The sequence below is a fragment of the Gasterosteus aculeatus genome, chromosome 2 (assembly GCF_964276395.1).
Source record: "Gasterosteus aculeatus chromosome 2, fGasAcu3.hap1.1, whole genome shotgun sequence".
Classification (NCBI taxonomy): Eukaryota; Metazoa; Chordata; class Actinopteri; order Perciformes; family Gasterosteidae; genus Gasterosteus; species Gasterosteus aculeatus.
Window position 1 is genome coordinate 247,559 of NC_135689.1, and position 11,549 is coordinate 259,107.

An 11,549-nucleotide genomic window follows, 5' to 3' on the forward strand; every position below is an offset into this window, starting at 1 on the left:
CCTTTGTGTCTGTCAGACCGCCAGGTCATCACGCTCAGGCTAACGAGGCCAACGGCTTCTGTCTTTTCAACAATGTGGCAATTGCAGCTCGATACGCTCAGAGCAGACACGCCGTGCGCAGGTAAGTGTGTGTGTGTCACTTCCTGTCAGCGTTGCTTAGTGGGAAGCCAATGAGGGATTGTGTAGTTTCTTCGGTGAGGTGTTTGTGATTACTCAGCTGCTCTTATTTTGAAGGGCAGATGTTCATACCAGGCGTTTTGTTGTTTTTATAAAGCTCTGAACTTCACTGGAATGTTTCTTTTTTTCAAAGTAAAGTAAGTAAGTGTGTGTGTGTGTGTGTGTGTGTGTGTCACAGGGTGCTGATAGTGGACTGGGATGTTCATCATGGTCAGGGAATCCAGCACCAGTTCCAGGAGGACCCTAGGTAAACTCCTGACGCTCATTGAAGTAACAGAAACATCAAATATGAAATCCATAAAGTTAACACTTTCTGTGTGTGTGTGTGTGTGTGTGTGTCAGTGTCCTGTACTTCAGTGTCCACAGGTACGAGCAGGGATCTTTCTGGCCCCACCTGTCAGAGTCTGACTGTCAGTTTGTTGGCAGCGGACGAGCTCAAGGAAAAAACATCAACCTGCCCTGGAACAAAGTGACTATTAAACCTTAAATGATGATAACCCTAATCTAGTATAATATTAAACTATTACAACATGTATTAACAATTATAGCTAAGGCTGTCAATAGATTAAAAAAAAAAAAAACTAATTAATCGCATATTTTGAAATTTGTTAATCTCGATTAATGGCGGTTAATGAATGTTGTTGTTGTTACAATGTCGTGTTTAATGAATGTTTTTCTTCTAAAGACTAAATCTTAAGTAATGAGTAATCACTTTAGAAAGTGTTGATTTAATTTAACCCTGTTTAAATTAAATCAACCCTGTTTAATTTGTAATGATATTTTAAGCACAAAACTCCACACACTTGATCATCTTGGAGGCGAATTCCAGCTGGTGGAACATGTTGAACTAGCGACTCTTCCAACTAGCTTAGCCTAGCAGCTAGTTTAGCATAGCGGTGCTTTAAGTGGTGCCACTTACCCCCTTCTGTTTGACACGTAGAGGAATTCCTCTCTTTTCCTGTATGTCGAGTTTGTTTTACTTCCAATGCAAAAAGCTCTCTCCATCTTGATGTAACTAACTGCAACAAGCGGCCATTTCGTTTACAAGCGTCAACTCCGTCCATCCATCGTCAAACCGCTTATCCTGCACACAGGGTCGCGGGGGGAGTCTATCACACAGAAAGTGGAACCAGGACCTTCTTGCTGTGATCCGCCCCAAACGTTAACTACGTTAAAATATTTGGTTGCATTAATCTTGGCCACATTGATCATATGGATTAATGCGTTAATGCTGACGGCCCTAATTATAACCATGAACTATTGTGTAAGTGTCAGCTGTTGTAATAATAATCATACTATCGTTTTTTATAATGCTTTTCTGTACGCAAAGACGCTTTACAATGTAAATCTAAGTAAGAGAAACGTACAGAAACTAAAAATAATTAAAAAGAAAAAAAAGAAATGGAGGTGGAGAAAACAAGCTGATGGGGTGAACATCTGGTAGGACCGGGTGATGTGCTCATAGCGGCGGTGGAGCAGTCGAGTTCTGAACATTGCAGTTTGTTGAGGATTTTGTTGGTGCAGCTGTCGAGTCTGGAGGTCATGAGTGGATGGATGAGAAGTTGGGTGGTGGCAGAGGAGAGGGGGGGTTGAGCCGTGTACCTGAGGTGGAAGAAGGTGATGTGGTTGGCATGGGGTAGGAAAGAAAGGGTGGAGTTGAGGATGATACCAAGGCTGTAGAGCAGGCTGGAGGGGTGACGATGGAGCCATCAATGCTGAGAGAGAAGGTGAGGGGGAGAGGGGGTGAGTGGGTGAGGAGGGGGTGAGTGGGTGAGTGCTGCAAAGTCTGAGAATCAGAGAATCAGCTGCTTCAAGTTTAAAACCCAAAAGGATTTAATAACTAACGGGAGCCGGCTCTTCATAGCGGACTGTTCCCTCCTGTGTGAACAGGCTCTTCCCTCCTGTGTGAACAGGCTCTTCCCTCCTGTGTGAACAGGCTCTTCCCTCCTGTGTGAACAGGCTCTTCCCTCCTGTGTGAACAGCTGCTTCTATACAGCCAATGATTCTATCTTCGGCCTTTAAAGAATCTTCAACATAATATGGCATATATATTATATGCCATATTACCATCTACTCATAGCATAACATTATATTACTAATATCACAAGCATTTCGTACAGCCTAAAGTCACAAATCTGCACACATACGTCATCCTCTGAGGAAGGGAAGAAGACGCAGATCTGCAATGGATGTCAAGTGTACAGCATTGAATGACGTAAAAGAAACGTACAATACGTTCAATTCATACAAAAGGAATGATCCTAGTGTGTGTACTACATCACACATACTATGATGATGGAGCGCTTTCACTCCCTCAAACATGACTGCTGGAATACGTTTATTTGCTGGATCCCCGTTGGCCGCTGACGCGTAGGACCTGTTCTGTGTGTTCATCCTCCAGACTGAGATGACCGATGCAGATTATATTGCAGCTTTTCAACAACTCTTACTTCCTGTAGCTTACGAGGTAAAACACACAAACCTACAGAATCACATAGAGACATAAACACACACACACACTCCCAGTATAACGTGTGTGTGTGTTTGTAGTTTCATCCTCAGCTGGTTCTGGTCTCTGCTGGATTTGATGCTGCAGTTGGAGATCAGAAGGTAAAAACACATGAAATCAGTGACAGTAAATATAACATTGAATAGATATTTGAACTTCTTATTGTGTGTGTGTGTGTGTGTGTGTGTGTGCGCGCTCAGGGAGAGATGTGTGTCTCTCCTCAGTGTTTTCATATCCTCACTCACATGCTGATGAGTTTGGCTGAAGGTCGACTTATTTTAGTTCTGGAGGTAAAAACACTCTGTTTCACATCATTGTTGTATAAATTATGTTATTTTGTGTGTAATATATATATATATATATATATATGTGTGAATCCTAGTAACAACAATGCTAGTGTGGATCATTATTTGTCTTTAGGGAGGTTATAACCTTCAGTCCACGGCGGCGAGCGCTGCAGCCTGTGTCAGAGCTCTGCTGGGAGGAGCCTGTCCTCCTCTGACTCCGCCCACCGCTCCCTCTGACAGGTGAAACACAGAACACCTGAGTCACACCGGAGTTCATCGGTCACGCTGTTGATGTGTAACTGTCTGCCCGTCTGTGTGTCAGCGCTCTGCGGTCCATCTCTCAGACGGCCTCCGCTCTGTATCCTCACTGGGCTTCTCTGCAGACGCTGGGTGAGACGCCGCTCATCACGCCCGCTTCTCGTCCAATGACGTGTGAGCAGACTTCTGCTCTGTGTTGTCGTCCAATGACATGAGCTGACTCACCCCCCCTGTTAATGCCACTGGTCAGGAGGCGGCCCACTGGCTGAGGGGCGTGTCATGAGGGCGACAACCAATCAGCACATCACAAAACAGATGGACCCGGCTCCCTTTGTTGCCACGGTGACGGGTCTTGTTTACGACGAGCGGATGATGGAGCACCAGAACATGTGGGACAGGTGGGACGTCGCACAAAATGTACACTGTCTAAGAGTACCTATGACAGAAAGTACTACATGCTTTGTAAGCGTGGAAAACCTGCAAAATCGTCAGTGTATCAAATACTTCTGTACAGCCTGCAATAATGTACTCATTGAGTGTACTTGTACATACAAGTTAACTCTGATTCCCTTGGCAGAAATCATCCTGAACAGCCTCAGAGAATCTTCAAAATCTTCTCCAAACATCAGCAGCTGGGATTGGTTGATCGATGCCAACGGATAGAAGCTCGCCTAGCAACAGAGGAGGAGCTGTCCAGGTGTCACAGGTACACAGCGCCTTGTATAAGTATTCACCGGGCTTGGACTTGGACTAAATTTAGTACGGTATAACCCCGGTTCCACATGTACTTCATCTAAATGCAAATGCAAGTATTCACCCCTTTGGTGTAAAACTCGTCACCTGCTCAGGCAACCGAGCTGCCTTCAATCTGCTGATTTCTGACCCGGCTCCTCCTCCACGCCACGATGATTGGATGTGGCCAGCTGAGCATTTTTATTCTCCTCCCGCACCGTCGATCAGAGGGCGCTAGCATGGCGCTAGCTAGCATTGCACTAGTAATAACAGGACCCACCTGCTGACAAGTGGCTAAAATGGTCACGTCTTTAGCTTGCTAGCTAGCCTTGGTGGCTGGTCTTTCCCGCTCAGGCACCTGCAGGCCGTCAGGAAACACTCAACATGACGGCAGAATTCAGTAGTTCTAGAGGCGACCGGTGATGACGGTTGTGTCTTCAGTGAGGTTTTAGCGTAGTTGTGTTGCCTGTTTCTGTTATCAGAGTTTCTAAACACTGACAACTTTAAGCCGAAAAGTCGACGTTTTCGGCTTAAAGCCAAAACGTTGCGTCCATTCATGTTTATGCTGATTGTCTCTGCTGGAGAGACAGACGAACACGGTGGGTTCACGCCTTCTTCCCCTGTGCGTGTGCAGAGGCGCTGTGTAAGCCTTGGACAAAGGAAGCAGAAAGGACTAAAACGTTGGCGCCGTTGTTGTGCGACGCGTCACTGTGTGGCTTCTCCTCCTCGGTCCAACACTTACTTCATTCCTCTCACGCTGCATGGTGGAGACGTTCCCCTCGGGACGAGATGTTGGACGTGCAGGGGGGCGATTCCAGTTCCAGTTCAAACTGTACAAAATGGGGAAAGCGCCCAGGGGGTGGAAACGTTTGCATGGCACTCTACATATGTGTATAATGTGTGTGCGTGTGTGTGTGTGTGTGTGTGTGTGCGCGCAGTGTACAGCACATCCAGCAGATGAAGGCCACTGCAGGGATGAAGCCCAGAGATCTGCACAAACTGGGTCAAGAGTTCAACTCCATCTTCATCAACACGCAGAGCTTCCAGTCGGCTCTGCTGGCAGCTGGAGGGTGTTTCAGTGCTGTGGAGAGAGTCCTCTCAGGACAGGTGACTCTCTCACAGTACAAATACTACGCTAGAAGCACTACAGATACTCTCAGTATCCTATAAATACTTCTGAATATGCAGCATAGTATAGATAACACAGTGCCTTTTGTACAGAATAATTACCACAGTATCTAATTACTGGACAGTATAAATATATCTCAGTACTTGCTGGCTGAGGAGAAAAGGTGATGTCGTAATCTTCACAATTAACCTTCTCAGCCAATCAGCGCTGAGATCACCGCGTCTTCATTTCCCTCCTTCATCCCTTTACTGCAAGTGAATTTACCACCGCTACTGTATTATTATTATTATTATTATTATTATTATTATTAATATTAATATTGTCACTGTGTTTTGGTGCAATCTGTGATCTCTATCCGATCAGTTTGGTATTTGGGTCAGAGCGATCAATAGAGCGTCGTTGTTAAAGCTTGAGGGTTCATCACACGTGGATGTGGAGGCCAAACACGGTTTGTCTCCATGTGAAGTTTGTTTCATCAAACTGCACCCAGCCGGGTTTGTACCACCGATCAGTGGCCGCGGACCGGTACCGGACCGCTGAGCCCCCCGTCAGCTTGTTATTCTGCACCCCCATTGTCCATTGTCACCTTTTCCACCCCTGCATACAGTATAACTAATACAGTACTTGTACAAACAAGAAAGTGTAATTTCACTGTAGATAAGAACCATTAAACCATTAAATAAAACCATTAAACCAGATAAACCATTATGAGTCCAATGTAAGTGCTCCAGTTAGTTAGTGTGTTAGTGGAGGAAGAGTCTGAAGAGGTGTGTCTTTAGTCTGAAGATGTGAAGGCTCTCTCTGGTCCTGATGTCTTCAGAGACCTCCTTCCACCATTTAGGAGCAGGACAGCAAAGAGTGGAGATCTAGTCCAGTGTTTTGCTCTCAGTGAGGAGGAACAAGCAGTTTATCACATGCAGAGCGGAGAGTGCGGGTCGGGATGTCGGGTTGGACCAGGTCCTGGATGTAAGCTGGACCCCATCCATTCACAGCGTGGTACGTGAGCACCATGTTTAGAACTGGGATTAGTTGGGTGTCATCAGCATAGCTGTGGTAGGAGAAGCCATGCGAGGGAATGACAGCGCAGAGAGTTGGTGTATAGCGAGAAGAGGAGGGGACCCAGGATGGAACCCTGAGGAACTCCAGTAAATACCACAGTACCCGTGCAGTGTAAATACCACAGTACCCGTGCAGTGTAAATACCACAGTACCCGTGCAGTGTAAATACCACAGTACTCCTCTCAGGTGAGTAATGCCGTGGTCATCGTTCGCCCTCCTGGTCATCACGCAGAGAGAGACTCTCCATGCGGATTCTGTTTCTTCAACACGGCCGCTCTCGCAGCTCGGCACGCTCAGAAGATATCCCATGATGCACCTCTGCGGGTACTCATCCTGGACTGGGATGTTCACCACGGCAACGGGACGCAGCACATGTTTGAGGACGACGACAGGTGAGTAGTGAATGAGACTGAACTGACTCTTATCAATGTTGTAAGATAATGTAAGTAAAGACGTGTTTTCCTTCCTGCCTCTAGCGTCCTGTACATCTCCCTCCATCGCTATGACAACGGGATGTTCTTCCCGTCTTCAACAGACGCCGCTCCTGACCGGGTGGGCGTTTCCAAGGGGGCAGGGTTTAACGTGAACGTGGCGTGGAGCGGCGGGCAGATGGGCGATTCCGAGTACTTGGCTGCCTTTCACAGCGTTGTCATGCCGATCGCAACCGAGGTAACAACCCACATAAACACTGCTAGCTGCTAGCTGTTAGCTGCCATGTCACATTCTGTAACATTCTCTTCAGTTTAATCCGGGTCTGGTTCTGGTGTCGGCCGGGTTTGATGCAGCTCGGGGCGACCCTCTGGGTGGATATTGTCTGACCCCTGAGGGATACGCCCACCTCACACACCTGCTGATGTCACTGGCCGGGGGGCGGGTCCTAGTGATACTAGAGGTACACACACACACACACACAAGCCAGCATAGAGTGACATGAGGTTATTAGTTATTCTAAATGTATTGATCTCTCTCTCAGGGAGGCTATAACTTGTCCTCCATCTCTGAATCCATGGCGATGTGCACCAGTGTGTTGCTAGGAGACCCTCTCCCCTCCTTAGTGACTCCCCTCCCCCCGCCCCATTACCGCGCTGTGGCAACGATCAATGAGGTCACCCGTCACCACGCCCCCTACTGGCTATCGCTGAGGATACACAGTCAGTACACTATAAATATATATACAATACTACAATATATGCAGTTGTTTTTAGCTTAATTTATCTCAATTTTCAGTCCCAGAGTCGGTGCGATCGTCCCTAACAGCCCTGAAGCATCATGGAAAACGTAGTTCTAAAGGAAAGTGCAGGAAGTCCGGGACGAGCGGCACAGACAAACCTCCGCTGCCACCTGCAGGATCGGAGGGTTCCACGGTAAATATGAACCGCAGCTTGACATCTGGATGAGCCAAAACCCTGATCTGATTTCTGTGTTATCGACCAATCAAAAGGTTGGCAGTCTGACGCTGCTCACCCAGGGATTGGCCGGCTTGGACCTCAGCCGTAGCTCAGCCAATTGCCCTGCAGTGACAACGACTGTGGGGGGCGTGGCCTGCCTCAGCCGGGATGAGGTAACGAGTGACGTGGAAGAGACGCGTATGAAGGCAGATTAATGTCAAAGTGTCCGAGCGCTCAAATCTGGTCGATGTGCAACTCAAACATTAGCGAGCTAAACTTTGTCTAGCGCGAGATATTCTGCTCGCAGCGTTTTGACAGTAAGGAGGCGGAGCCAGTCACCATGGTCTCTCTACATCTAATTGGTTACAAACCTTGTCTTTGGATTGGCTGGAGTTCATCTGTTTTGCATTCTGTAGAAGCCCATTTTCGCACACCAAAGAAAATGAAGGGCTCAGAAATGATGAGGTAAGATGATGCGCAGGCTCCTTCAACGTTCGCTATACTTATTCACAGAATCAGACTCAATAGCTCGTCAGCGAAACCTTATTTTACCAAAAGGGCCCAGTCTGCGGCCGAAGTGCAGCTGGTTGTCGACACGAGAGGTGAACTTTGTGTTGTTCCTCATCGCTTTGACTTTCTATTCTTATACTTCTTTGTGCGGAAAGAGGTTTCCATAGTTCATTGCATGCACAACGCTGACATCCAGCCGATCCAAAGACCAGGTTTGTGACCAAAAAGATGTAGCAATGCCACGGTGACTGGCTCCGCCCCCCACTCTCCAAAAGAAAAACTGCGAGCGAGCAGAAAACATTCTCGCGAGTTTGCAGAGTAAATCACTGGCGCTTAAGGGAGCCTTGTGGCGTGTCAGCACGCTCCCAGAGGACTGAGAACATTATACATATAATATATATATATATATATATATATTATTATATATATATATATATATATATATATATTATATTAACATTATAATGTAATACCCTTCACAGACTGTTGCCATGGCAGCAACGGAGCCTGTTGCCCCTGGAGATGGGGAAGCTCGTGCCACAGGGGTGGAGCTAGAGACGGACGGAGCGTGTGGTTGGTCCAAATCTGAGACGTGTCTGGAGCTTCTGTGTGGAGGACAGAAGGAAGTAAGGACTTCATTGTCTTCACATCACTCACCTGTCCGTCTGTTTGTGTTCACATCACTCACTTGTCTCTGTCTGCAGGCCCCTCTGTACATGGTGGACCCTCTGTCCTGGTGTCCTCACTTGGATGCGGTTAAGCCCGTCCCCCCCTCTGGCATTGATGTCTTCCAGTCGTGTCAGGACTGTGGCTCTGGCGCTGAGAACTGGACCTGTCTCACCTGCTACCAGGTGACCCGCCGCACCTCTCCATCACAGCCGCTGTCTCCTCTGTTGATGTGCTGCGTCTCATCTCTTGTCCTTCCTGTCTCAGGTGTTTTGTGGTCGTTATGTAAATGAGCACATGGTGACTCACGGTGTTGTGACTGAACACCCGATGGTTCTGAGCTTCTGTGACCTGTCAGTGTGGTGCTACCTGTGTGAGGCCTACGTCCACCACCAGGTGAGTTCTACGTATATCAGTTCTTATTATTATTATTGTTACCTGTGTGAGGCCTACGTCCACCACCAGGTGAGTTCTACGTATATCAGTTCTTATTATTATTATTGTTACCTGTGTGAGGCCTACGTCCACCACCAGGTGAGTTCTACGTATACGTTACCTCCCTGTGTGAAGACATAACCCCCCCAGCTCGTCCTGGGTGTCCTCCTTAGAGGAGCATCATAACTATTCCTATAACATTATTCATTTGCTATTATTGGTTAATGTATTATTACTATTGCTGATACATATTTAGTTGTTACCAACAATTGTCATTGTTGATATTTAAGAATATTTTAGTAAAATAAACTTAAACTTTGTGGTTCAGATTCTGTTCAAAGCTAAAAACGCAGCTCACATCGCCAAGTTTGGAGAAGAGACCCCCCCATGGAGCTGAGAGGAGGAGATCCCCCCCCCCATGGAGCTAAGAGGAGGAGATCCCCCCCCCCATGGAGCTGAGGAGGAGGTGAAGAGGAGGAGATCCCCCCCCCCCCCCCATGGAGCTGAGAGGAGGAGATCCCCCCCCCATGGAGCTAAGAGGAGGAGATCCCCCCCCCATGGAGCTGAGGAGGAGGAGATCCCCCCCCCCATGGAGCTAAGAGGAGGAGATCCCCCCCCCCATGGAGCTGAGGAGGAGGAGATCCCCCCCCCCATGGAGCTAAGAGGAGGAGATCCCCCCCCCCATGGAGCTGAGGAGGAGGTGAAGAGGAGGTGATCCCCCCCCCATGGAGCTGAGGAGGAGGTGAAGAGGAGGAGATCCCCCTCCCATGGAGCGGAGAGGAGGTGAAGAGGAGATCCCCCCCCCCCCATGGAGCAGAGAGGAGGAGGTGAAGAGGAGGTGATCCCCCCCCCATGGAGCTGAGGAGGAGGTGAAGAGGAGGAGATCCCCCTCCCATGGAGCGGAGAGGAGGAGGTGAAGAGGAGGAGATCCCCCCCCCATGGAGCTGAGAGGAGGAGGTGAAGAGGAGGTGATCCCCCCCCCCATGGAGCTGAGAGGAGGTGAAGAGGAGGAGATCCCCCCCCGTGGAGCTGAGGAGGAGGTGAAGAGGAGGAGATCCCCCCCCGTGGAGCTGAGAGGAGGAGGAGGAGGTTGAGGAGGAGGTTAAGGGGGAGGAGGTTGAGGTGGAGGAGGAGGAGGTGGAGGAGGAGGAGGTGAAGGGGGAGGAGGTTGAGGTGGAGGAGGAGGAGGAGGAAGAGGAGGTGAAGTAGGAGGAGGTGAAGGGGGAGGTGAAGGAGGTGGAGGAGGTGAGAAGGAGGAGGTGAAGGTGGTGAAGAGGAGGAGGAGCAGGTGGAGGTGGTGAAGGGGGAGGAGCAGGTGGAGGAGGAGGTCCCCCAGTGAAAGCCACTCCCTGTCTGAGTTGAATCCTCCTGAAGGTACTTTTGCTTCCTGGTTTCTGTTCAGATGATTTAATATTTCTTTAAGTTTTTCTCTCCACTTTTTAATCAAAGAACCCTGTTTTTTATTCTCTGCCTTCGTGCCTAAAAAATAAATCTATTCGGCGTTTTTTTTTTTCACAGACTGAATGACCTCATCAATTTGACCACGCCCCTTTCCGTTTGTCACGTCTGTCCTGAGTTGTTGGGTTTGTTGCTTTCATGTTGCTCGACTACAACCAGGAAGTAAATGCAGGATTATGTCACATGATCCGGTCAGCGACGTTATTGATATTATTTAGAATACATCTGACATACACAAATAACAAACCCGAGAATTCAGTAGAGAAATATTCAGAACAGCAAGTAAGAAAATGCCAGCTTCTTATTTTTTATGATTGTATCATTTATCAAGCTCAAAACTTCACACTCATTGAACGCTTCCGTTAGTTTTAACCCTTTTGGCAGAGCTTTACTCTGAATGTCTTGGTAGTTTCCTGTCAGGAGCCACTAAATATGGACGTGTATCACAGTGCGTTCTGGGAGGTGCCCTTGATTCGCTGACGGTGTCAGAAGGCTTTTTGTTGGGTGCAATATTGTGTTTCTGATTAATGTTTTATTACCATTAAAATGTTTGTCTTCACTTATAAATAATACGCCTTGTTAAGAAGTTTCATGAACACGTGAATGTTTATGAGCAACACATTAATAAATGTTTGAACTCATTTTTTGTTTAGTAATATTCAGAAGGTCAAAGGTCTTCAGCATCTTCAAACCCTAACCCTGTCCCCAGTGTCATGGTGACCGTCCCCAGTGTCATGGTGACTGTCCTAGTTGGCGTCTCACTGTATCTGTCAGCTTCTCCTTCCCTCGGTTGAATTGTAACATCTACAGCGAGATATTAATACATTTATGTATGACGTGAATGTTGGACAATAAGAACACTTTTCCATAAACACAACTAAAACTATGACTTTACATTTTGTTTAGCTAAGGCTTAGAATAAACAAAGAACACTTGCTACT

At 47.6% G+C, this 11,549-nt stretch overlaps 1 protein-coding gene and 1 long non-coding RNA gene across 2 annotated transcripts; both read left to right on the top strand.

Annotated features, from left to right (window-relative positions):
- Window positions 1–2: 2 nt before the first annotated feature.
- On the top strand, window positions 3–9,680 carry hdac6 (histone deacetylase 6; the record flags this gene model as incomplete). Its single annotated transcript, XM_078086141.1, has 21 exons — window positions 3–121; window positions 356–424; window positions 520–646; window positions 2,579–2,644; window positions 2,728–2,787; window positions 2,887–2,976; window positions 3,107–3,213; window positions 3,296–3,363; window positions 3,482–3,629; window positions 3,809–3,937; window positions 4,902–5,070; window positions 6,338–6,543; window positions 6,628–6,820; window positions 6,894–7,043; window positions 7,125–7,302; window positions 7,379–7,515; window positions 7,593–7,712; window positions 8,532–8,675; window positions 8,754–8,900; window positions 8,983–9,111; window positions 9,479–9,680. Coding segments are annotated over 21 exons (2,625 nt in total), but the record flags the coding sequence as incomplete, so codon positions are not given.
- Window positions 9,681–10,357: 677 nt separating this feature from the next.
- LOC144383462 (uncharacterized) lies at window positions 10,358–11,249 on the top strand. The gene is made up of 2 exons (XR_013450871.1): window positions 10,358–10,524; window positions 10,669–11,249. It is a non-coding gene; the product is annotated as an uncharacterized LOC144383462 (long non-coding RNA).
- Window positions 11,250–11,549: the final 300 nt, after the last annotated feature.